Source organism: Neofelis nebulosa, chromosome 13 (assembly GCF_028018385.1).
Source record: "Neofelis nebulosa isolate mNeoNeb1 chromosome 13, mNeoNeb1.pri, whole genome shotgun sequence".
Classification (NCBI taxonomy): domain Eukaryota; kingdom Metazoa; phylum Chordata; class Mammalia; order Carnivora; family Felidae; genus Neofelis; species Neofelis nebulosa.
In genome coordinates this window covers 58,982,228-59,009,557 of record NC_080794.1, presented here as the reverse complement: position 1 = coordinate 59,009,557, position 27,330 = coordinate 58,982,228, and the positions used below count along the sequence as shown (strand labels likewise).

At 39.2% G+C, this 27,330-nt stretch overlaps 1 protein-coding gene across 3 annotated transcripts in view; it reads left to right on the top strand.

Moving 5' to 3' along the window:
• The first annotated feature begins 17,910 nt into the window (after positions 1 to 17,910).
• NOC3L (NOC3 like DNA replication regulator) overlaps positions 17,911 to 27,330 on the top strand; it is a 52,169-nt gene continuing 42,749 nt past the window's right edge. For all 3 annotated transcript variants that reach the window (XM_058697225.1, XM_058697222.1, XM_058697223.1), the window contains exons 1-6: positions 17,911 to 18,044; positions 18,786 to 18,993; positions 22,324 to 22,456; positions 23,241 to 23,398; positions 24,007 to 24,060; positions 26,048 to 26,178. In XM_058697225.1, the coding sequence (XP_058553208.1) occupies positions 18,036 to 18,044; positions 18,786 to 18,993; positions 22,324 to 22,456; positions 23,241 to 23,398; positions 24,007 to 24,060; positions 26,048 to 26,178 (693 nt within the window). In that variant the 5' untranslated portion in view covers positions 17,911 to 18,035. The remainder of the gene's footprint in view (positions 18,045 to 18,785; positions 18,994 to 22,323; positions 22,457 to 23,240; positions 23,399 to 24,006; positions 24,061 to 26,047; positions 26,179 to 27,330) is intronic.

Sequence of the window (27,330 nt, the reverse complement as noted above, 5' to 3'; positions counted from 1 at the left end):
CAATTTGACAATTACATGTAACACCTGTCCCTAAACTTGATTTTGTACTAGGTAGAGAAAAGGAAAACAGTCAATGAAAGACATTTTTAGATCAACCAACACAATTGTCATATGCACAGTGGGTTAAATAAAGGTGTCAATGTAAATATTGATAGTTACAACTATAATTGATACTTACAATTTATAATTACTATATCGGTTCTGCAATAAAATATTTCTATTCTTAAGAAATATACAGTGGAGGGGCACCTGGGTGGCTCAGTCAGTTAAGTGTCCAACTTCAGTTCAGGTCATGATCTCACAAGCTTGTGAGATCAAGCCCCAAGTTGGGCTCTGCACTGACAACGCAAAGCTTGCTTCAGATCCTCTATCTCCCTCTCTCTCTCTGCCCCTCCCTGGATCGAGCTTGCACTCTCTCTCTCTCTCACTCAAAAATAAATAAACATTAGGGGTGCCTGGGTAGCTCAGTCAGTTAAGCATCCAGCTCTCAGTTTCGGCTCAGGTCGTGATCTCCCGGTTCATTAATTCCAACCCCCCCATCAGGTTCCACACTAACAATGTGGAGGCCTGCTGGGGATTCTCTCTCTCCCTTGCTCTCTAACCCTCCCCATTTGTGCATGAGTATGTTCTCTCTCTCTCTCTCTCAAAAAATTTTTTTTAAATAAATAAACATTAAAAAAGACATTAAAAAGAAATAAACTTTAAAAATTCAAAAAAAAAAAGAAATATGCAGTGGAATATTTAGGATAAAGGGTCATGATATATATAATTTACTCTCAAATGTAAATTTGGATACATATACAGACACAGACATCATCAATGGGATAAAATGTTAATAGTAGGCAAATCTGGGAAATATATATGAATATTCTTTGTACTATTATTATGTTTGCAACTTTTTAAGTTTAAGTTTATTTCCAAAAAAAATTTTTTAACACTGTCTCCTTCCTCACCTTCCATTTACTCTGTTCTAACTTCAGTACACAATTTGTGACTCTCATTCATGGCTTTCCTGTCCTTCATCCGATAGCAAGTTTTCAGTCACCATCTTGCTTGATCTTTCAACAGCATTTATATTTAAAAAAAAATTTTTTTATTATTATGTTTCTTTTTTTTTGAGAGGCAGAGAGAGACAAAGCATGAGTGGGGGAGGGGCAGAGAGAGAGGGAGACACAGAATCCAAAGCAGACTCCAGGCTCTGAGCCGTCAGCCCAGAGCCTGACCTGGGGCTCGAACCCATGAACTGTGAGATCATGATCTGGGCCAAAGCTGAACCCTTAACTGACTGAGCCACCCAGGTGCCCCTAGATATTTCTAGCCATCATAAACATAACATGACTAAAATGAGCCTCTCCTAGTGTTCTTCCATTGTTCTCCATCTTAATATATACCACCACCATCCACTCAGTCTTTCCAGATCCTATATACCAACTGTCTACACAACATTTCTGCTTGGTGGCCTCAAAGCCACCTAAAACCTAATATGTACAAGTCTAAACTCATAATTGCCTCCTCCAAATCTATTATTATAACAGTCTATATTTTACTCAATAACAGTACTGTACATCTAGTTGCACAAACCTAATACCCAAGAGTCATCCTTGATGCTTCCCCCTTCCTTATCCCCTTAGCCAAGTGTAGTGGGTTGAATTGTATCCTCCCAAAAATATGTACAGGTCCTAACCCCTAGTACCTGTGAATGTGACTATTTAGCAAAGGATCTTTACAAATGTTATTAAGGTAAGGCTCTTGACAGGAGATCATCCTGGATTAGACATACTCCCTCTCATGGATTAGACATAAGTAGGTGTGACGGGTGCCCTTTAAAAAGACAGAAAAAAAGAAGACACACAGAGACACAGAGAAGGCCATGTGAAGATGGAGGCCGAGATTGGAGTGACATGTCTATAAGCCAAGGAACACAAAGAATTGCTGACAGCTACTGTAAGTGAGGAGGGAAGCATGAAATGAATTCTCCCTCAGAGCCTCCAGAAGAAACACCTTGATTTCACATTTCCGGTCTCCAGAATTGTGACAGGATAAATTTCCATTGTTTTAAGCTACTTAAGTTTTGGTAAGTTTTATAGCCTTAGGAATACACAAAGTAGTTACTAAACTTTTTTTTACTTCCTACATGTCTTATTTTTTCCATATTTCTTTTTTTTCTTTTTCTTTTTAAAAATATAATACACTGTGGGGTGCCCGGGTGGTTCAGTTGGTTGAGCATCCAACTTTGGCTCAGGTCACGATCTCACAGCTCATGAGTTCGAGGCCCACGTCGGGGTCTGGGGCTCTGTGCGGACAGCTCTGTCTCTTGAAAATAAATAAACATTAAAAAAAATTTTTGAGGGGCGCCTGGGTGGCGCAGTCGGTTAAGCGTCCGACTTCAGCCAGGTCACGATCTCGCGGTCCGTGAGTTCGAGCCCCGCGTCAGGCTCTGGGCCGATGGCTCGGAGCCTGGAGCCTGTTTCCGATTCTGTGTCTCCCTCTCTCTCTGCCCCTCCCCCGTTCATGCTCTGTCTCTCTCTGTCCCAAAAATAAATTAAAAAAAAAGTTGGAAAAAAAAAAATTTAAAAAAAAAAAAATTTTTGAATATACACGTTATCAACTATAGTCATCATGCTTTACATTAGATCCTCTGAAATTGGATAACTGAAAAGATCTTTACATACTTTCAGATATAAAATGAATGAAGTCTGAGGATCTAATCTAAGTATCTTTTAAATTAATTCATTTCACACTATATCCACCCACCCAGACTAAACTGCCATCATCTTTTCCTGGGTGACAAATTTAACCTTCAACTGGTCTCCTCACATTCATTTGGGGGCACATCCAAATAATTCTCCATGACTTCAGCCAAAGTACTTTCTTATGAACACAAATCTGTCATGCCACTGCCCTGCTTTTTTAGTCATCATCCTATTAATCTTTCAACATTTTAAAAGAAGCACTTTTCCCTCAGTTTTCATTATTGTATTGTCTCCATTTTTTTCTTCTACATTTTTGGCTGTTTTTTTCTAAGTATACTTGGGGAGCGTTCTTCTTCCTTAATCTAAATGTAATGGCTTCCTATTTTCTTAAGGTTAAAGACAAAATATTTTTCTCATGACCCACAAAGCTCTTTACAGTCATGTACTTATCTAGCCTCCTTTCCCTCTTCTCTCCCAAACTTCCTGAACTCCAGTCATATTGATCTTCTTTTCATCCTGGCTACTACAAAACTCCTTCTGCAAGCTTGTATATCTAGGATGTTCTACATGATGATCCGCGATTTTTGTTATACTGACTTTTATCTGTCTCTTCTGCCTCATTTCTCATTTCTCTTCTCCTAACTCCTCACATTTCAGACACATTGCCCTTTTCTTTGTCTTCATGTATGTTGATCTCCATGCCTAGTGGGCTCTTTCCCACCGTGTTCATCTGGCTAACTCTTACCTTTTCTTCAGGACTCAGTTTTAAACTTTTTTTTTTTTTTGAGAGAGAGAGTGGGAGGAGGGGAGAGGAGCAGAGGGAGAGAGAGATAGAATCCCAAGTAGGCTTCACACCCAGCACACAGCCTGACTCAGGGCTCGATCCTATGACGTGAGCCAAAATCAAGAATCAGGTGCTCAAACAATTGAGCCATCCAGGCGCCCCAGTTTTAGTGTTACCTCCTCAGAGAAGCCTTCTCCGACCTCCCCTCTAGTTGACCATAGACTCTAGTTATATGCTTTCAAAGCACTTTTCTTCTTCATAGCCACTGTCACAGTTCTAATTTTATATAGCATTTTGGACTGGCATTTGTACACACACACACACACACACACACACACACATACACACACTACACTGCAAGCTCTATGAGGAGGGGTAATATGTCTGTTTTATTCACCTTCTTAGCAATAATATCTAGCACCATGCCAAGGACACAGTAGCTGTTCAATAAACATTTATTAAAGGAATACATAAATAAATGAATGAATAAAACTGCTATCAAAATTCATATCTAGACCACAGGAAATTCACAACTCAATAGATTAATCATATCCATAATCCTCAAAGTCATAGTTCAGAAACTGCCTGAAGCTGATTCCTATTTACACTCTTGAATGCATGCAATTTCATCTTCCATGGATAAAAGCTTAATCTAAAGATGAGTTGTTTCATATAAGTAGGCACTAGTGAAACCTAAAATACCCATAAATTGTCCTCACTATACACTAATCTTAAAGCTTTGATGAACTTATGAGGATTGATAATGAAGTTATTAAACAAAAATGTGGTCGATATGTCCATCTGAAAATTGGTTCACAAGACCCAGAATAAATTTGACATCCAAATCAAAAAGAAAGTTCTGTAAAGCAATGAGAAAGAGCAACCTTCTGTGGGACTTTGTGACTTGGATTGCTACTGAAATCATTTTCAACATCCACAAATGGTTTAAATTCCATGCATGCCTGGTAAAGCCTCAGCTGGTAAGAGGGGGTGATTAGGTCTAAAATTGTGGATTATAGCTAGATAGCAAGTATTGAAAGGATGTGTATTACAGATTAACTCAGCAGGGTGAGATATGTGTGGGAAAAAAGTGACAGTAAAATCACAAAGCAGCTGCTGTTTGGTAAGCCACAAAGGGACAGCCACAAACCAAGAGACAGATGAAGTGCTTTAGAAATGCACACTGATCCTTTGGAGAAGCAAAATGATGCCACATATTAAGATGTACTGTAATCCTATTCCTGGGAATCTGTTGTAAGGAAATTATTCAAAAGAATAAAGTAAAAGCTGTACAAAGATGCTTATAACAAAGTATTTAATAGTTCAAAATTAGAGATTACCGAAGTTGCCAGTAATATAGGAAGTATAGGAATATCCAGTATATCAGTGGACTCTGAAGATATTTAAAATGATAAAAATGAATATGGAGGAATTTTACAATGTAATATTAAATGAAAGGTAGAGATACACAATTACATATAATTATAGTGATGTATAAAACTGCATATCTAGCTTGATAAAGGTCACAAAGGATAGACATGAAAAAAGAAGAGTGGAGGTTTTTAAAAATTTTTATACTTTTCATCTTTATGATATTTAAAAAATTGATTAAATGGTAACCTCCTGAAATTATTTCCATATACATGTCATAGCTATGAGTTGTAATGAAACAAGAGTTTCAAATATTTTTTATACTGCATTCAGCTACATCTGGAGGAAAAAGCATCTATAAGCCTATATTTCAAAGTTATTTAGGGTTGCCTGGGTGGCTCAGTAGGTTAAGCATCTGACTCTTGATTTCAGCTTGGGTCATGATCTCAGGGGTATGGGATCGAGCCCTGCATTGGGTTCCATGCTGAGTGTGGGGCTTGCTTAGGATTCTCTCCTTTCCCTCTCCCTCTGTTCCTCCCTTGTTCCCTCTCCCTCTCCCTCCCTTTCTCTAAAAAAAAAAAAAAAAGCTATTGACAGACTTGCAAAACAATGACAGGTTCTACAAATAGTAGCTACTGCTATAATCAAACGAGAGTTTATACATAAATTTGGCAGAAGAAGGATTAAAGCTTGTCAACTCTTAGTATTTTCAGAAATGTTTGGGGCCAGGGCACATGGGTGGCTCAGTCAGTTAAGCAAATGACTTTGACTCAGGTCATGATCTTGTGGGTTTGTGAGTTCATGTGAGCTCAAGACCTACTCTTGCTCTCTCTGTCTCTCAAAAATGAACAAACATTAAAAAAAATAAAGACAGGAAAGAAAGAAAGAAGGAAAGAAAGAAAGAAAGAAAGAAAGAAAGAAAGAAAGAAAGAAAGAAAGAGAGAGAAACGTTTGGGGCCAGACCTGAGATAGGTTAAATATTTCCTTTTATTTTTTCCTAGTGATGTCTTTATTTTGATTACAAAAAGTATAATAGGAAGCCATTTTATAATAGAAAAGAATATAGAAAAAAATTTAGTTATTGTTTTAATGTTTGTTTATTTACTGTGGGAGGGGGGATGGGCTAAATGGGTAAGGGGCATTAAAGAATCTACCCCTGAAATCATTGTTGCATTATAAGCTAACTAACTTGGATGTAAAGTAAATAAATAAAAACATAAAAATAAATAAATAAAATAAAATAATAATTTAAAAATGTTTATTTATTTACTTAGAGATGGAGAGAGAGAGAGAGAGGTGGGGGAGGGAAAGAGAGAGAGAGAGGGAGATAGAGAATCCCAAGCAGGCTCTACACCATAAGTGCAGAGCTCGACATAGAGCTCGAACTTGCAAACTGTGAGAACATGACCTGGGCTGAAACCAAGAGTCAGATGCTTAATGGACTGAGCCACCCAGGTGCGCCTAAATTTTTGTTATTTTTAAACCATTCTTAACTATTTTAAATTACTTTCCTTTGACTGGTAATAAAGCTGAACCAGTTGTCCATTGCCCCCCCCCGCCATGTTACTTAGCCACTTACATTCCTTTTTTTTGAGACTAAGTCAAAATTTTCTTTGGTCCAACCTGTTTCCAGTCCATCTTAGTGATAGATAATCCTAAAAAATATTTGTGAATTGAAAGGGGACCATGGAGAATTGTACAAATTATGAGCTGAAAGATAACTTATAGTACTTTAAATGTTTAGGAAAAGACAACAGAAATCTCCTTTAGAAGATGATGATTATTTTTAGTATGTAACAGTGTTGTGAATTCCTGAAGGGAATGTGGTCAACTAGTCTGGGTCTAGGCTATTGGGGGAGAATAGAACCCTGGTGGCTTGCTCACAATGGATATGTGAAGGATGAAAGAGGTAGAAGAGAAAAAAGAATTGAGGAATCTAGGATGCTCCATTAGAGAGCAGTAGGGATGAAGTAACCATAGAACAGAAAACCTCTGATAACTGCAGCTATTGTAGAGACCCATTCTGCATGACTCAGTCATATCAAGTGCATGCATAACCTATGACCCAGCAATTCCATTCCTGGTTATACCCTTCAAATGAGTTTTCTCTCAGATCCCTAAGAGGACATTGTAGAGGATGCTCATTTAAGTGTGTGGGTGTTGTTGTTTGAGGTGGAAAGGAATTGGAGACAATCCAGTGGGAGTAAATATATAATAAGTGGAAGATGAGCCATAAAGGAGAACTATGCAACAATTTGCAGCAAGAGATTAGATACATAGAGCAATCTGGATGGATATAAAAACATAGCGCTTGGGTGACTCAGTCGGTTATATGGTTGATTCTTGATCTCAGCTCAGGTCTGGATTTTGGGGTTGTGAGTTTGAGCCCTGCATTGGGCTCTGCACTGGGCCTGGAGCCTTCTTAAAAAACACAAACACAGAGGCGGCTAGGTGGCTCATTTGATTAAATGTCCAACTTCAGCTCAGGTCATGATCTCGTGATTCATGAATTTGAGCCCCATGTTGGGCTCTGTGCTGACAGCTCAGAGCCTGAAGCCTGCTTTGGATTCTGTGTCTCCCCTCTTCTTTCTGATCCTCCGCCACTCACACTCTGTCTCTCTGTTTCTCAAAAATAAACATTAAATAAACACGCCAAAAACAAAAAAACTCCATAGTGTCAAGTGAAAAAGGAAATGAGATAACACAATGTCATTTATATAAATCAAAAATACCTATACACAAAACAGAAATGTATCTTTTTACAAGGACACAAATACATTTTTAAAATCTATGTTAAATGCATTAAAGTAGTTGCCTATGGAAGAGAAAAGAAAGGAATTGCTGAAAGGAAATAAAACTGAATATAGTGCTAAATAAAAAATGCAACAGAATTGTAGGGATGAATGACGATAATGTGTTAAGAACTGAGGAAGTTTTTAATGATACTCTGCATTTAAGGAGAAAGAAAAGAAGAAAGGAAGAAAGAGAGAGGGAGAAAGCCAGCAAGCAGGAAACTCTGACCAGTAATAAGCCTGGGCTTCCTTTGATCACAGTGCTTTGCACATGCTGTTCCATCTGCTAGAAACTATAATCATTCCCCATCTTCCCCCTGCCCACACACCCACCAGAATTACCTCCTATTTCCTTCAGATCTCAGTTCAGTCATCATGCTGTCAGGAAAAGCTTTCAATGACTTCTTGACAAGACCACATCCCACTATTATGATGGGTCATAATACTTAACACTTTGGCACCAATTACAACTAAAATTATAAAATTTGAAAATTTTACATCGATTAGTATGATTCTATAACATCTGCTTTCTGCTAGTAGACCATAAGCTCAACTAGGGCAGGGATGGTATGATTTTCTTTTTTCTCAGTCCCTGATACAGTGGCTGGTATAGAGCAAGTAGCCAATTAATATTTGTAGGATAAGTGAATTAATAAAAGGATAAATGAATGAACTGAGAAGAATAAAGATAGCAAAAGACAGTCAAAGTGGAAGGACTGTGCAAGAAGCTTCACAGAAGGTCTTGAAAGTATTTGCCATTAAGAAGGAGGGAGTGTTTTTTTAAGCTTACCACACCTTTTCCAGGCCAAGTGCTATATATACATACATTAGCTCACTCACAGGTAGGCACTGTTATCTCTGTTTTAAAAATTAGTAAAAACAAAGTCTGCCTGCCCTCCATGTTTGTGCTTTTTTCTATGTATCATAGAGGATGTGAGGATTGAATGATGTAGGAAATGAGAATATTCACCATGAACACCGACTAGAAGAGAAGGGAAAGAAGAGAGAGAAAGCAAGTGTTTAGCAGAACGCACATGGGATACTGATTCACACAAAAAGCCATGGCCAGCAAAACAGTACTTTTGACCTACAACCAAAAGTGATCTACTGGAAACAGTTCACCCTTGGGATGGAAAGTAAGAATAGGCCAAAATAATATTATGTACTGAAATTTTATTTATTTTTAATTTTTTAATGTTTGTTTATTTTTGAGAGAGATGGAACATAAGCAGAGGAGGGGCAGAGAGAGACAAGACACAGAATCCAAAGCAGGTTCCAGACTCTGAGCTCTCAGCACAGAGCCCAATGTGGGGCTCAAACTCATGAACCATGAGATCACTACCTGAGCTGAAGTCTAACACTTAACTGACTGAGCCACCCAGGTGCCCCTATAATCCTGAAATTTTAAATCTAGATGCATGGGTCTCATGCTGAAGCCTTTAGGGACCAATATGGCTGACGGATATTAGACAACAGAAGTAGTAGGGAACTAGAGAATGAATACCGAGTGTGTGCCCCACTTGAAGGAATTCAAAAATCAATTAAAAATATTACACACACACACACACACACACACACACACACACACTGTCTAAATCAAATGCAACAATTCAACTGGCAGAGTATAGGTCATGGGTGTCAAAGAGTTTGTGCCTCTGTGATTGCTCTAAATTCTAGAAAGGAGTTGACCATGTTAAAAAAAAAAAAAAAGGTAACAAAAAACACCAGAAAAACCAAGATAATCAAAGTTTACAACAATCAAATGAGGTACATGAGTCTACACTTAGGATTTTTCTTCATCAATTAAGCTTAATTCAATAAACCAGTAAAAATTTATTGATTATTTATAGATAAAAAATAATGACCCAGGTGTCAAGGGTTACAAGATGGAATAAGTTACCATCTCTGTACTTCCATATTTACTTCTCAGTTCAGATCAGTTTTAAGAATGGGCAATCACATGGTTACAAAGTAACCTTTCTCCTCTGCTTAGGAGAAAATCAGATGTCATAGTATCCATGATTTATATCTCACCTTCATGAACATTTAGTTTCAAAAAATCATAGTCCCGTAATGTCCCATGTCCTAAAATTGCCTCTTGCTTACCTATACAAAAATTCCAATTTCTTTAGTCCTGAGTGACAGGACAATAATTTGTGTTTGAATTCCAGTGCCCACTCAGGTCCTAATAAATTAATCAATTAATGTTCATTGAACCCAACACTGATGATTTTTAAATGTGTCCACAAATTATTTGATATGTCCCCCTTTAAAAAGTGAACCCTGATTCCCCTATCATTGAGTGTGGTCTGAATTAAGTGACTTCTAACAAATTGAATAGTGGAGGTGATGCCTTCCAAGATTAGAGTTTTTTTTTTTTTTAAAGAGGTGAAGTCAGACTTCACCTTAAAGCAGGGGTTCTTAACCCTGACACACGTTAAAATCACCTGACAAGCATTTAAAATACCCTGATCCCTGGCTATATCCAGGCCTATGAAATCAGAATTCTGGGGATGGGCCCTGTATTAGTTTCCTAAGGCTGTCATAACAAAGTATCAGAGGCTAGATGGCTCATGATTATTTATTTATCCTCTATAATGTATTTTCTCATGATTCTGGAGGCTAGAAGTTATAGATCAAGGTGTCTGCAGGGTTGGTTTCTTCTGAGGCCTCTCTTCTTGGTTGGTAGAGTGGTTTTTTCCTCTTGGTTCCTTCACATGGTCTTATCTCTGAACCTGTACCCTAATCTCCTCTTCTTATAATGACCCCTATTCTTAAAAGTATTAGGGTCTACCCTATGACCTCATTTGACCTCTTTAAAGAACCCATCTCTAAGTACAGTCACACTTTGTGGTACTAGGGATAGGATTTCTTTTTTTTTTTTTTTTTTAATTTTTTTTTCCCAACGTTTTTTATTTATTTTTTTGGGACAGAGAGAGAGAGACAGAGCATGAACGGGGAGGGGCAGAGAGAGAGGGAGACACAGAAGCGGAAACAGGCTCCAGGCTCTGAGCCATCAGCCCAGAGCCCGACGCGGGGCTCGAACTCACGGACCGCGAGATCGTGACCTGGCTGAAGTCGGACGCTTAACCGACTGCGCCACCCAGGCGCCCCGATAGGATTTCAATATATGAATGGGGGGGGGGCACAATTCAGCCTGTGAAAGGACCAAAGAATCAGTGTTTTCTTTTAAAAAAATTTTTTTTGATGTTTATTTATTTTTGAGAGAGAGAACATGGCGGGGGGTGAGGGCAGAGAGAAAGAGAATCTGAAGCAGACTCTGCACTGACAGTAGAGTCCTATGTGGGGCTCGAACCCATGAACAGTGAGATCATGACCTGAGCTGAAGTCAGTCGCTTAACCGACTGAGCCACCCAGGTGCCCCAAGAATCAGCGTTTTCAATTCCTGCCCCAAGTGATTCCAATGTGCAGCTATATTTGAGTCAGTGCCCTACGCAGGATTCTCAACCTAGCTGAATTATATCACCTGGGTAGCTTAAAAAGAGTAAAAAACACCAATGGTTAGGCATCACTCTCAGAGATTTGATTTTATCTGTGTGTGATGGGGTATTGTTAGTTTCCAGAAGCTCCCGCGTGACTTAAATATGTAGTCAGCTTTGAACACCACCGTAAGACTAGATCTTAAAAGACATTAGAGCTTTCCCCTTGTTCTCTTGGATAACTTGTTCTAGGGGAAGTCAGCTACGATGTCATGAAGATACTCAAGCATCCCTAAGGAGATGTTCACATAGTGAGAAACTGAAGCTTCCTACCAACAGTCAGTAAGGGGGCTGAGGCCTTTTGCCAAGAGCCATGTGAGCCATGTTAGAAGTTAATCCTGGAGCTTAAGTAATGTTTTCAGATAAGTGCAGCCTTAACCAAAATCTAGGCTGCAATTTCCAGAACCAGAACCATCCTGCTAAGCACTCGCAAATTCCAAACCCACAGAAACTGTGTGAAATAATAAATGTTTATTGTTTTGAGTTGCCATGTTTTAGGGTAATTTATTAAGCAGAAATAGGTAACTCATATGCCCACTAAAACTATAATTTTATTATATACACATCTTAAGGATGTATACATACATCCTTACATTATGTTTAAAATATAGCTATTTTGGAGCCTGTCCCTTCCACTTACATCCTTCCTCTCCTTCACTTCCCATTTTTGCTACCTCCAGAAGTCACCAATTTCCTTTTTTTCTGGGCGTTAAAAGGTCCTAAATAGAATATTAAAAAGTCCCTTTTGCCCCTAATGAACCCAAGAAAGAGATTCCTTAGGGGCAAATCGTTATCTTCTTTCTGGAGTGACAGCTGTAGGAGATACATTTTAGATCATCTAAGACCTCATCATTCTATTCATAGATATCCACTTATTTCACTTATGTATCCATTTGTTCACCCAAGTGCATTTTAATTATAATCAGCAGCATCAACTTGGAAAATGAAGTAGAGCAATCAGAAACATGCCACCTAAACAGGTCTTTTGTGTATGTGGTAAGCCCATGAATGAATGAACTATTTCTAAACTCATAACCAGAGAGAGGACTTGAGCTTTGGTGATAGGTGTAATAGAAAACATTAGAATAAGCAAGAGCACATTCTGGGAGGTGTGAGATGATATACAAGTTACCTCAGATGTGAGTTTCACTTCTATAGTCTTTTCCCTGCTCAGTTATACTTCCCAGCAGCTTTAGACTAGAGGTCTAAAGACAATGTGTCTTTGTTTTACAGAACATTCTTTCATAGAGAGCTCCTAGCAGAGTCTGGTACAGGGAGGGGAGTGAGGAATTGCTGCTGCCAAAGGCACTATCAGAAACTGTACATGACTTTGTGCATGGAATCTACTTCCCCTTCCCTGGAGATTTTGGAAAGCAGTAAATAATGGCTCTGAACAACTAAGACAAGAAAGAGGAAATGTTACGTCTTAGAAGTTTATCAACAAAAATCTTAAATAGAAAATAACATACATCAAAACCCTAGGAAAATCCTCTTTGATTTTTTTCCTGTTCTATAATATAGCAGATTATAAAAACAGTTTAAGGCATTTGATCCCTTTTGCCTAAAAAGCACTCCCACTGGTATGACTATTATCTTACTACATTTCCCATTGGGTGAAATGCAGATTTTACTATATATCTAATTCTCACATTCATAAACTTTAAAATGGAGCTAATATTTATCTCTTAAGATTATGGAAGATAAAATGAAATAACTTATACTTAGGGAAATATAAAAAGTGCTTAATAAGTGATAACTGTCTTAGGTTGGAGTCCCAACATTTGACCCTGAGTCAAGGTCTTATAGGTTGAATTGTGTGCCTCCCAAAAAGATGATAAAATCCTAATCCCTGGTAGCTATGGATGTGACCTTATTTGGAAATAGGGGCTTTGCAGATGTAGTCAAATACAGATGAGGTCATTAGAGTGATCCCTTAATCCAATATGAGGGGAAGATGGCCGTGTGAAGACATAGACATAGGGAGAATGCTATGGGAGGATAGAAGCAGAGATTAGAGTTTTCACCCACAAGCTGAAGAATTTCTAGGACTTCTAGCTGTAACCAGAAGCATGGAATAGATTCTCCTTCAGTGCCCTAAAAAGGATCAGACTGTGCCAACACCTTTATTTCTAACTTTCCAGCCTCTAGAACTGTGAGAGAATAGATTTCTGTTATGTCATACAACTTGTGGTACTTTGTTGTGGCAGCCCCAAGAAACTTATACACAAGGATTTGAGTGCAAGTGTTGTTGTTTCTAAGTAGGCTCCGTGCTCAGTGTGGAGCCCAACGCGGCGCTTGAATTCACCACCCTGAGAACAAGAGTTGGATGCTTAACTAACTAAGCCACATAGGCACCCCATCAAGTGGTTTATTTTAAAGAAGAGTCTAGTAACCATTGATAGAGGGATGGGGAAGTGAGACTGGGAAGAGGACAGTGAAAGAGTGGGTTGATGAGTAGGTTAGCTTTGCAAGTGGAGCTCATTCCTTTTGTGGCTCTCTGGGAGGCAATGTGGAAGATGCCTCAGAATCATCCTACCTCTGAGGAACGAGGGCATTGACATATTGATTAGTATAAATATTGGTGTTATCAGTTTTCGATGGCTGTTTTGACAAACTGTCACAACTTTGGTGGTTGAAAACAACAGAAATTTATTTTATTTTAAAGATTTTTTTTTTTAAGGTATCTCTACCCAACGTGGGGCCCAAACTCACAATCCCGAGATCAAGAGTTCCATGTTCTACTGACTGAGCAGCCAAGCATTCATAGAAATTCACTCTCTCACAAGTCCAAAGGTCAGATACCATTATGACTGGAATTAAGCTGTCAGCAGGCTGCATTCTCTCTAGAGGAGCTAGGGGAGAATCTGTCCCCTTTCTGGTGGCTGGGGCATTTCTTGACTTGTGGCTACATCACTATAACCTCTGTAGTCACACTGCCTCTTCCTCTTTTGCCTGTGTGAAATCTCCCTCCTCCTATCATATACAGACACATGTGATTCCATTTAGGGCCTACTTGTATAGTGCAGGATAATCTACCCATCTCAAGATACTTAATTACACCTTTGGCCATATAAGGTAATATTCACAGGTTTCAGGGATTAGGGCCTGATATCTTTGGAGGACATTTTTTAGCCTATCATGATTGTTATATTTATCCTTCAACTTCAATTTGTCACTGGTTGAAGGCTGCTCTCAGGGGTATTCCTTAGCACTTCTGGCTTGTTTCGCGGGGGTCGTGAAGGTCTTCAGATGAAAAGTTGCAAGTACTTTTAGAGGACTTTTTTCCTGCATATGTGTAATAAGTGCTGAGAGGATGTTGGTGGGATACCAACGAAATCTGCTATTTCTGATTTTATTTTTTGGTATTATTTTGTCTTTTAACAATTTTAACTGCATAATTAATCATTAATTGTAATTAGGGTTATTAACTATTTTAACATAATTTCCTGATGGACCACAATATGAATTGTTTGCATTACCCATGTGACCTTGCTTAGAAAATATTACCCCATCTATCTGAACTTTGTCCTTTCTACAAGGGTCCATTTAAGTACACATTGTTCTGTCATTTCTTCCCAAGCTTTCTGTTCTCTTTTACCATCTACACAATCTCTTCTATTAATCTTTATTTGGTCATGCATATCTTTCTCAACTATACAAATATTTTTCTCAACTACATTTTGACATTGATGAAGGTAGAGGCCATGACATATATATTTTCAAATTCCTGATGCCTGAATTTTGGAGATATACATTTTTATAATGTCACCATTTAGTAATTTCTCATAAGGAAATATGACACATCTACTTTGAGCCTAGTATGTGCTTTTAGTTTCTTCAAGGTCTCTTGTTACATCTTAGATGAATTATCTAAGAACACCAGAAGCCTTATTGTTCCATGTCCATTTAGTGACATTTTTCAAATCAGTCTGTTTATAGAAAATGGCTAAGAAAGCCCTGGCTTGTGTCCCATGATCTCTGGAATATTGGGATTCTAGCTGTGGGTAAGTGAATGAAATAGGGAATATTGGATGGCATAGGTACAAGTTAAAAAAAAAAAGTAGTTTGGTTTTGAACATGGTGATTTGAAGCTCTATGGTTACTATGTGGAGATGTCCATAAGGAGGTAGCTATAACACTGAAGCTTGGAAGGAGAGGTATGGACTGGACAAATGGTTTGGAAATCTTTTTGCAATATGTAGATGGATGAGATCACATTGAAAAAGCAAGTTGAATGAGAAGTAGAAAAGTGGACCAAGAGCAGAACCCTGAGAATCACTTACATTGAAGAGGCATGAGGAAGAAGGAATGGAGGTGGGACGAGAACCTGAGGAAGAGGCTGTTAGAGGAGCAAAGACCATTGACACATTGTGGTGTGAGGAAGGAGAAATATGTAGCATCAAAGGCAGTGCTAAAAACGGTTAAGGGGCACCTGGGTGGCTCAGTCGGTTAAGCGTCAGACTTCCGGTCAGGTCATGATCTCACAGCTTGTGAGTTTAAGCCTCCTGTCGGGCTCTGTGCCGATAGCTCAGTCTGGAGCCTGCTTCAGATTCTGTGTCTCCCTCTCTCTCTGCCCCTTCCCTGCTTGTGCTCTCTCAAAAATAAACATCAAAAAAAATTTTTTTAAAAGGTTAAGTAAAAAGAAGTGATATGGTTTATTGCACACTTAAAAAAGAAAAACAATTTGGAGGTTCTTGGTGACCCTAAGGAGAGCAGTTTCAGTGGAATGTTATGGGCAGACCCAGATGGGTTCTTTACAGACTGCTCAAAAGGGCTCACAGGAATCTAAGTACAATCCCTGTAAAACTAGTTTGAGGTAGCCCAGTGACCTCCCTTAGCCCAAGTGTCCAGTAAATCTCTGCAAGATCCAAGAGGATCTAGAACCCAAACTGAGTTCAGCAGTGGGTTGAGCTAATGGTAAATGACATAAACCTGAAGATGACAGAATTGAGAAACCATTAAGATTAAACTAGTAGGAATCGTGTAAGCTTCCATTTTCAAGTTTGTGTAAAAATAATAGATTGCTCAAATTCCAGATGGGAGGGATTTAGCTTGGCAACAATTGCTTAAAAATGATCTAGGGATTCAAGTTGATTATAAACTTAAAATGGGTCAAGCATGTGATTTAATTCCTAAAAAAGCTAGCACAGACTTGGGCTGTAATAACAAAGGAGGAAGTGGAGACATCAGAATACTAGATTTTTGGAAGTAAGGACAAGCAGGGAAGGAGGAAAATGAAACTGTAATTAAATTAAAAGGAGATAGTCTGGGGCACCCAGGTGGCTCAGTCAGTTGAGCGTCTAACTCTTGATTTCGGCTCAGGTCACGATCCCAGGATCATACGAGCCCCACATCAGGCTCTGTGGTAGGTGGGGAGCCTGCTTGAAATTCTCTCTCTCCCTTCCCCCCACTTGTGCACTCTAATTCTCTAAAAAAATATATACATAAAAAAGAGATAAATCATTAGGAAAAAAAATATGGCAGAGATTTGAATACATTAATAGGTTGAGGGGAAGAATCTAGTAGAGGGGGAACCGAGAAAGAAGGGGTAATTAGTGATACAGGAGTCTGATAGAGTTGGAAGAAGCTGGTTTTGTACCTAAATGGGTATGCCTCACTTTTGGAGAGACTGGTGGAAAGCTGGAAGGATGGGAGTGATCAGAAGACAAATTGCTATGTTTGGGAAGGAATTCAGGCACTTGGGAAGAGCACAGGCTAATGTTTTCAATTTGCTCGATGAAGTAATACTCCAGTGGGACAGGCTCTGCTGTTTCTGAGAGTGTGTGGCGAAGGAGAGAGCACAACAGGGAAAACTGGTGAACTTGGAAGGGAGGGAAAGAAGAATTCCAGATAGAATGGGATTCTTGGTCTCTGAAGTGAGATCCAGAAATTGGCAAGTTCCTCTGGCTCTTTAGCACCACCATTCACCAGGGAGCTCAGACTTCTGAGCCTCTCGTCGCTTTTCCCACCTGCCTTCGGACTGCGGGGCCCGGACTTTGTTGAGATGTCGCTCATACTTCATTCCTTTAAAAAATAGACTGAAGTGGAATTCTTTAATTTATTCAGGGGGGAAAAAAAGCCTTTGAGAGACAAACATTCTGAGAAACATATTCTTGCAATACATAAATCTTCCTGTTAGAATTAATGACTGTTGGAATTCAAAAGCAGACAGTAAAATTTACGCAAAGGTAAGAGTTGTAAAATACGGAAATGCAGAGTCTCACCGATATACCTCTTTATCAGACAAGGGGTGAAATGAAGGCAAGAAATATTTGAAGATAAAATACCAAGAATTCGAGACTTTTGAGTTCTGGAAGGTCATGAGATGTCATTCGCCATTCCACAAATACGCCCAGAGGGCCCGTTGAGGGACAGGCATTACCCAAAAGGAATAAGGCTTTTTCGGCGCCCAAGCCTTGACGGAGGAAAACCAATTGCACAAGTATCTATGACAGAAGGATGAGGTAAGCTACGTGATGGTGGCACAACGTGCAGTAAGGTGATTAATAAAAATCAAGCCCTTTCGTTCTGAAGGGTGGAGCCCGACTCCTCCAAGAACGTAAAGGAAATCGGACGAGAGGATAAGAATCACAGACCTTGCGAAGTTCCCCCGGGGCCACCCGCCTTCTGCCAGGGCGTCGCTCAGGGACACTACGCGTTCACGTGCGCTCTCGCCGGCACGCCACCTACCCGGCGCCGCGAGAGGGCGCGCGGCTGAAGCTGGGTGCGGAAGTCCCGCCCCCATTTCCGGAGGCGGAGGATGGGGGAGGAGCCAGCGGTAGCTTCCGCCTTGCGCAGTGTCCGGGTTTGGGCACGTGTGTTACCTCCTCGGGTTTTGTGGATTACCTTTATTCCCGGTGAAACTGCAGGGCCGGAACTCCCTTCATATTTAAGGATGAAGGCTGTGAGTGTCCTGAGAAGCCAGGTCTCCGCGGTTTAGGGCCCTTTTGGCTGACAATCTCTGCGTGATGTAGTTTTGGCGCGGGTTTTTGTTCTGTTGGGGGCGGTGGCCTAGATTCGGGGCTCCCTTCTGGTTCTGTGTGCTGTCCCGGCCCTTAGATCTGGTGCTTCCTTCATTGCCCACTGTGCGCGTGGTTGGCTTCAGGGGGCCGCGATGAGACAGGCACGGAGTCTTGTTTCTGTAGGGTGTCGGACACTAAAGGGTTCTTCGAGAGTATCTTTCGAATCCCTTATTTTACGGTTGAGAAACAGGGTTCTGCTCTCAGTGAGTTTATAATGTGTGTTATGGGACTCGAAATGAGTCCCATTTTTTCTCCTAAAGGGTAAGGAGTTAGGAAAGTAAGTGATTTGCCCCGGTTCTTAGAGAAAATGAGGGCTGAGATTTGGATTTCTGAATGAGGGGTTACCAGCAAATGTTGGAATCCAAAGACCCGAATTCTGTTTTTTCCTTTTTAGTTTAGGGGTCTTTGACAAGTCATATAATCTCAGCCTTAGCTTCTTAATCAGTAATTTGAAGGTAACAGCAATCACTCCTTAACTAGGCTTTTGAAGGGGATATATATGTTGGAGAACTTTGCAAAGAGTAAACCGATCTATGAATGTTACTTATTTTAAAGATAACATTTTGCTGTGAGTATGCAATTTAAATTTCTGGGTGTGCAGTACTCCTGTTACTGTTTTCTAGAGAAGAAATAAAAAGCAGATCCCAAGCTTTCGGAAGTTGCTGAAAACTAGTAAAGTGAAACTTGAAAACAAGCTAAAAAATAAGCAATTTAAACAACAAAGCACTCTCAAGAAGTACCGAAAAGAACAGAGGAAACTAAGGCAAGCTGTAAAAGATGCTGTGTCTAAGAAACCGATTCCACTGGAAGACCCAAGGGAAAAACAACCAGGTAATTGTGAAAGCATTCATGTACTGTAGTTTCCATTGAGTTTTTCTTTTTAATTAAAAAAATTTTGTTTAATGTTGGTTATATATTTTGGGAGAGAGAGAAAGAGAGCACAAACGGGGAAGGGGCAGAGAGCCGAGACAGTCTGAAGCAGGTTCCAGGCTCTGAGCTGTCAGCACAGAGTTGGTTGGGGGCCCAAACCTACTAGCTGTGAGATCTTGACTTGAGCCAAAGTCGGATGCTCAACTGACCGAACCATTCAGGCACCCCACTATTGATTTTTTCTAAAATGTTCTTCATAGAGGCACCTGGGTGGCTCAGTTGGTTAGGTGACCGACTACGGCTCAGGTCATGATCTCGCAGTTTGTAGGTTCAAGCCCCGCGTCGGGCTCTGTGCTGACAGCTCAGAGCCTGGAGCCTGCTTCGGATTCTGTGTCTCCCCCTTTGTCTACCCCTCCCCTGCTCACTCTCTGTCTCTCTCTGTGTTTCAATAATAAATGAACATTAAAAAAAACAAAAACAAAAACAAAATGTTTTTCATGAAACAACATTGCTTTCTAGTAATCGCTGTTGTTTTCAGATCTTCCTAAGAGTAGGTAAGGATAGTGGTCCTATATGCTTTATCAGTCCATTTGAGAAAGTGTTTCAATATAGTATTCATTGTGAGAAGGAGATAGTCTCTCCTTTTAGTTTGTTTAGAAAGGAGATCAAGAAGACTTGGGAAAACAAGCAGATTAGCTGTGTAAATAAATGTTGGGGAGCGTGCCAGTGCTGCCACTTTCCCATTCACTGGCAGTTAGCTAAGGTAAGAACATAGCTTTCTCTGGAGCATTCTTCACAGTGTTGCCAAAGTTCACTTAGTTTTCTAAACTTCTGACTTTCTTTTCATTTGGAAACTGGGAGTGAAATTGAGCTGTAACTGACAGGGTTATTCTTTTGTAAAATTATCCAAGAACTTCAAGTACTCAAAACAGGTAAGGAACATGGCCATTTTGAGTCAGACCAGTTGTTCTACAATGTTACTGGTACTTTCAGGGTATTCATATTTGAGTGTATCCGACTAGTCAGTCTTCCCATGTACATCTACATCTCATTCTCTTAATCCTGACCTATTTAGTTTGATCTTTTGGCTACATATTATTGTGATGTATAAAAGGTCATTGGGCTGGAAGTCAGGAAACTTGGGTTTCTCTCTCTCTCTCTTTTTTTTTAATGATTTTATTTTTAAGTAATCTCTATACCCAACGTAGGGCTTGAACTCAAAACCCCAAAATCAAGAGTCACATGCTCCCCTGACTGAGCCAGCCAGGTGCCCCTTGGGTTTTCTTAATTTTGTTACTAGGAAAGTGGCCTAAGTTAGTCACTTAATCTCCAGGTACTTCATCTGTTTAAAAAAAAAAAAAAAAAAAAAAAAGCAATGGTTGAGTTAGATGCTTTTTAGGATCTCTTCTATAAATTTCAGTAGAATTTTTAAAATGTGTTAATAATTACATATAAAAAAGCAAAATATTCATTTTTACATGTTGAGCATCTAAATGAAGTCTGTCAGGCAGTTGGGTATAAGAGTATAAGGTTCATGTGAAATATCTGGGCTAGAGAGAATAGCTTTGGCAATTATCTGCATATAGATGGTAATTGAAGACTTAGACTTGGGTAAAATCACTGTGAAGACTGTGTAGACTGAGAACAAGAAAACCAAGAAAGAATTTTAAGGAACCCCAGCATTTAAGAAATGGGTGGAGGGGAGGGGTGCCTGCGTGGCTCAGTTGGTTACGCATCTGCTCAGGTCATGATGTCATGGTTCGGGAGTTGGAGCCTCCTGTCTGGCTCTGTGCTGACAGCTCGGAGCCTAGAGCCTGCTTCAGATTGTGTGTCTCCCTCTCTCTTTGCCCCTCCCCCGCTCACACTTGTCTCTCTCTCTCTCAGTTTCTTTTTTTTTTTTTTTTTTTTAAATTTTTTTTTTTTTTTAACGTTTATTTATTTTTGAGACAGAGACAGAGCATGAACGGGGGAGGGTCAGAGAGAGAGGGAGACACAGAATCTGAAACAGGCTCCAGGCTCTGAGCCATCAGCACAGAGCCTGACGTGGGGCTCGAACTCACAGACTGCGAGATCATGACCTGAGCCGAAGTCGGACGCTTAACCGACTGAGCCACCCAGGCGCCCCTCTCTCTCAAAAATAAATAAACATTAAAAAAAAAAAAAAAGAAATGGGTGGAGGAATATGTAATGAGATTTGAGGAGGAGCCAGAGAATTAGGAAGAAAACCAGAACTGTATAGTGTCTTAGAAATCAGAAGAAGAGTGTTTCAAGAAAGAAGGAAGGTCTTTATGTCCAACATGAAATACTCTACAAAATAGTTAATGTTGAAAAACAAGGTGAAAAGTAATGTGTATTGATGTTTTCACTTAATTGTAATTATAGGCTATCACCACATGTATGAGATGCTTATACCATTTGAATAAAAAGGAGAAAAGTATATATTTATAAACTCATATTCACTATCACAGAATAAGATTTTAAGAAAATAAGTGGATTTTCCTTTGACCAATAGTCTTCCTGTTAGGAATCAACCTATGATTATATTTGAAAAAAATTGCCAAGAATATATTTCCAAGCATGCTCATTGCAACATTATTAGTAACAGCAAACAAAGAAATAAAAATGCCCCCATGATCAAAAATTGAAAATAAAATGTTCTCCCACAGGGAATTGTTAGATGACGTAGATGTTGTTTACCTATGGTGAAATACTATACAGGTGTTAAGACAGTTTTATCTGTATGATCCACATAATCTACGTAACGAAGTAAAATAGACAAATTGCCCACTGGACCATGACTTCACCCATCTTAAAATGCTGATATAAAGAAGTTAACAGATTAGAGAATTTGAAGGGCTAAGGGGGAGAGGGCTTCAATGACAGAATAAGGCAGGAGAAAACAAGGTGTGGGATGTGGGCTGTGGAGGGGGTGACTGAAGTGGAATGGAAATGAAAGTCATTGGGAATCAGAAGGAGGGAAACGGCTAAATCACTGGTTCTCCCATGCTCTGAAAGACATTGCAGAATGTGTGGAGGCATTTTAATTTTTGGTTATTACAGTGACCTGGGAAGGCTCCTGGCATTTAGATTTCAGGGATTGGAGATGCTAGGATTTTGCCTAGCTCAGGACTGTAAAACAAAGAACTGTCCTGCCCACTGTGTCATTAGTGCTTCCATTTAGAAACACTGGGCAAAGGTACTAGAAAAGCCTAAACTTTTCCTCTTGTTGACACAAAAACACAGAGTTCTGTGCTTCTAATAGTTGTTTCTGATTTTGTTGTATTGGAACAGGTAAAAGGATTGAGAGGGAAGAGGAGGAAGAAGAGGAAGCCCTTCCTTTAGATATGATGGATGAAGATGACTTACAGTTAATGAGAGACTTAGGACAAAGAGCATCTTTTCTAACAAGAGATCTTTCTTCTAGGTAATAATTCATTTAGATTATAATCATTCATGTCCTTTTAGTGTTAAAAACTTGGTTCTGGATTTTTTGTAGGTGTTTAGTACAAGATGTTCAGCTCAGAACACAGTATTTGCAAAAAGTAAACCTTGTGACTTGGTTTATTTCCTAAATTAAGGAAGTTCATGAATAAAACAAACTGGCCTTATTTAGTGTATATCTTTATTTCTTTTTAGTCTGGATAGTGAAGTAGAGTGCACTGGGGAAGAATGCAGCTCTGTGTTTGGGGAATTGGCAGAACAGTCCTGAGTTCTTAATCCTTGTTGCCCTGTTAGGTAGGTATTATTCCCATTTACAGAGGAAACTGATGCTTCCTGCAATCATAAGCAGTGGATCTGAAATTTAAACTTAGATCTTTCTAACTCTTCTAAGTCCATGTTATGGTCTGAAGGTTTTTGGGAAAGTAAAATAGCACGATACCACCCTTGGCTCTGTGGAATAGTCTTCAAAAAGAATCTGCTGTAACCCACTCGTTGGCATCTGAAGGGAAAATTAGATCCAGTCATAGTTTGAGTCTCTGTGGTATGGTACTATACTATACAATAGTACTATGCTATACAATACAGTACTATACAATTCATTTATTCATTTTCTATTTGAGTGCCTGCTGTGTGCCTGGTCTAGGTGCTAATAATCTGTATACCTATTGGAGGTTTGGCTAGCCGTGTATTTTTCTGTACTTCTCTACTGGTCTCTAGGTTCCATTTGTACATTAAAGCTGGAATTTTCTTTTCTTTTTTCCCTGCAGTGAACCTGTTCATGTCAAGAAACGAAAGCATGAGCGTATTATAGAAAAATATGAAAAAATACCAAGAACTCTGCAAACTGCACCGGAGAAGGAACTGATTCACTTGCTTCCTATCAAGGATAAAAGTGGTATAATCCCACAGACCAGGGAGAAGCCAGGTGAATCTGATTAGCCAGTAGATTAGTAAAAATTATAGCTGCTTACTAATATTAACACATTTTTTTTTTCTACTCAAGACTTAATTTTCTTTTTACTTTCACCCATACCTACAAAATAGGGGTAGCTGCAATTAGTCACAGAGCAAGCTTGAGGATTTTGGCCAGAAATACAGATGATTATCTCAGATGATGTCTGTTGTACCATGAGTATAGCTGAAGCTACTATATTGAGGTGATTTTCTTTTCAGAGTTTTTTTCACCAAATACTATTGTTTCTAAAATTAGAGCACATAATAGTCATCCTTTTTTAGCCTTTTTTTTTTTTACCTGTATCTTTTTTTTCTTACGAAATAAAACATAGGAAAGTCTAGAAATCAAAGTTGCAAAGTCATGTGGTTTATCACAAAAACACACCCCTATAACTACCATCCAGGCAAGAAATAAATGCTGCCAGCACCCAGAAACTTTCTTTGTGCTCCCCTAAATCACTAGTTGTTCCCTCCTCACGAAAGTAACTACTTTCCAGAGTTTTATGGTAATCTCTTTCCTTTGTAGTTTTATCGCTGAAGTAAATTGTCACATTTTTAATGCACGTATTTTCCATGTAGTTACTGACAATAACCAAGATGAAGAGGATGAAGAAGAGTTGGAACTTGAGGAAGGTAATGATGTGTCTTTATAATTACTAAATTGTTAATTGAGAATTACAGTTTTTTGCTTAATAGTAAATATGACTCAATTTTAGAAAAAGTCTGGAACTGTGCATTTTAGAGTACTGGTCATTTCAAAGTCATTTTGAGCATTTTCCCACTTGTTGAAAGTCTCACCTTGTGGAATTTGATTCTTTGTTGCTCTTTATTGTGGAAAATTTTATGCAGTTATGTTTGTAATGTCTGGGCATGCATGAAGAGTCTCATAAGTGATTACTGTTTGAATCCTTTTTAATTTCAAGTGAAAGGCCTGCCTATAAATAATTATGAACTTTTAGCTTTAAATTAAAAATGATTCTGTGGTATGAAACCATTTCACTTCTTTATTAGAGCAATTATCCTTATATATGTCGGCTTTAGACCTTTGAATGTGGGTTTCTAACAGCTAAGACCATTGCAATCAAAGTTAACTGAAAGAACATATTTTATTGTTTGAAATTCTCTGTTTAGAATTTGTGATAGAACAAGCTGGTTAAATTTTACCTTTGCTTAGCAAACCTCACGTATAGTGTAAAGGAGATAACAGGTCAACTGTTTAACTGTTTTCAGTCACTCTTCCTAGGGTTACAGATTATGCTTGTGTGTTTGTTCAATCTAGTTCCCTAGGAATTTCTTTTCTAAAAGTGGACATATTTTCTGTAGTGCAGAGGACTGTATAGAGTTGAAAACAAGGCTGTACTTTTCTAAATTTTATTTTTTTTAATTAATATTTTCTTTAAAGAGAGTACAAGCATGGGAGAGGGACAGAGGGAGAGAGAAAGAGAGTCTTAAGCAGGCTCCATGCTCAGTGCAGAGTGCAACATGGGGCTCGATCCCATGACCCTGGAATCATGACCTGAGCTGAAATCAAGAGTTGGATGCCCAACTGACTGAGCCGCCCAGGCGCCCTTCTGTACTTTTTTGAAAACTAAATCAGATTTATTTTTCCTTTAATTAATAGGAATTATGCATAGTAGTTAAGAATATGGGCTCTCATGGGGCGCCTGGGTGGCTCAGTCAGTTAGGGTCTGACTTCAGTCCAGGTCACGATCTCACGGCTCTGTGCTGACAGCTTGGAGCCTGCTTCATATTCTGTGTCTCCATCTCTCTCTCTCTCTCTCTCTCTCTTTCTCTTTCTCTTTCTCTCTTTCTTTCTTTTTCTCTTTCTCTTTCTTTCTCTCCCCCCCTCCCCCCACTCACTCATGCTCTATCTCTCCTTCAAAAAAAAAAAAAAAAATGGGGCGGTTGGGTGGCTCTGTTGGTTGAGCATCCGATTTTGGCTCAGGTCATGATCTCACGATTCATGGGTTAGAGCCTTGCATCAGGCTTTGTGCTGACAGCTCAGAGCCTGGAGCCTTCCTTCTTCATATTCTGTGTCTCCCTCTCTCTCTGCCCCTCCCCTGATCGTACTCTCTCTCTCAAAAATAAATAAACATAAAAAAAAAATAATTAAAAAAAAAAGAATATGGGCTCTCTAGTCAGACCACCGGGTTTGAATTCCATTTCTGCCAGGTTTATGAGTATAAGCAAATTACTGTCCCTTTGCCTCATTTTTTGTGTACAGAATGGGTATGATGATTGAACCTGCCTCATAAACTTTTTTTAAAGTTTATTTATTTATTTTGAGAGAGAGCGTATGTGGATAAGGGGCAGAGAGAGAGGGAGAGAGAGAGAGTTCCAGGCAGTCTCTGCAGTGCAGAACCAGACACGAGGCTCAAACTCACAAACCATGAGATAATGACCTGAGCCGAAACCAAGAGTTGGTTGCTTAACTGACTGAGCCGCCCAGGTGCCCCGCCTCATAGTATTTTTGAGAGGATATGTAGTAATCTTGGCCCATGGCAAGTGTCCAATACACATTATTATTGTGTATTACTATAAGAAAATTACTCTGTTGATGAACTTTCTTGGGTACTTGTAAATAAAGAAATGTTTAAGAGGGAAGCCTAATTTGTTTCAGAGATCATTGAAGATCCCATTCGAGAACTGACATTAGAAGAACATTTAATTGAGAGAAGGAAGAAACTACAGGAGAAGAAAATGCATATTGCAGCCTTGGCGTCTGCCATATTATCAGACCCAGAAAGTAATGTAAGTAGTGTTCATTTCTTTGGGCTTTTCGTGTTAGATATGTTGTAAATATCCAATATCTTAAGATCCCTTTATTACCTGTAAGCACACACAAGAAGGGAAAGCATTAAAACACCGTGACTACTGTGGTGCCTGCTTGGCTCAGTCAGTTAAGCATCCGACTTTGGCTCAGGACATGATCTCACGGTCTATGCCGACAGCTCAGAGCCTGGAGCCTGCTTCAGATTCTGTGTTTCCCTCTCTTTCTGCCCCTGCCTTGTTCATGATTTGTCTCATTGTCTGTCTCTCTCAAAAATAAACATAAAAACAAAAAACACCACGGGGACTGAGGAGTAGAATAAGAGTAGGCAGAACTTTAGACTAATCCTACATCTGAACCTAATTTTTTCTGTAATCTTAGAAAAGCCACAAACTCTCTGAGTCTTATTTTCCTCCTCTCTAAATGAAGATATGGGGCTTAATATTGTAACTCTTAAAGTGGTACGTGTAAAAATTAATTGGATGAGGGAGAAGGAACCTACTTGCAAATTTGTTTGACTGATTGGTAGAACTTGTAATAAGGAACATGCCTCACAAAAGTCAGGGAGATTAGTTCAGGAGTACTTGAAGTGGAAAATATTTTAGGTGAAATAGACCAGAGAGTTACAATGAATTATCAGTGGGCCATGGGAACAGTGGTGACGATGGTCATAGTTATAACATATGGACTCAAGAAACCTTGAGTACTGTTAGACTTTGGGTAAATCCTTTTACCCAAGACTCGTTTTCTTCATCTCTAAAAAGAAGATGGTACCTATTTTAAAACTTTGTTGTGAGGATGAAATAATCAAATATACATGAAGTCATGTAAAGTGGTACTATTATTCTTGTTATATTGGAGTCCCCAGCATCCTACTGTGAATTTGTTTATTGAACAATAAAGTAGATTATTTCCATTTGTAGCAAAAAATCTTCCATCTGGTTACATTTTGGAGTAGTACTTGTTTTTCTTTAAAAAAGTTGGGGGAAGACCTGGAGCAGAAATGGGGATAGAAATTTGGAATTTTTCTCACCTGCATGCTCTCATTTCATCATTATAAAACCATAAAGACAAGAACTGTTGATCTTATTTTACAGCTGAAAAATTGCATCTTAAAAAATTCAAGTGATTTG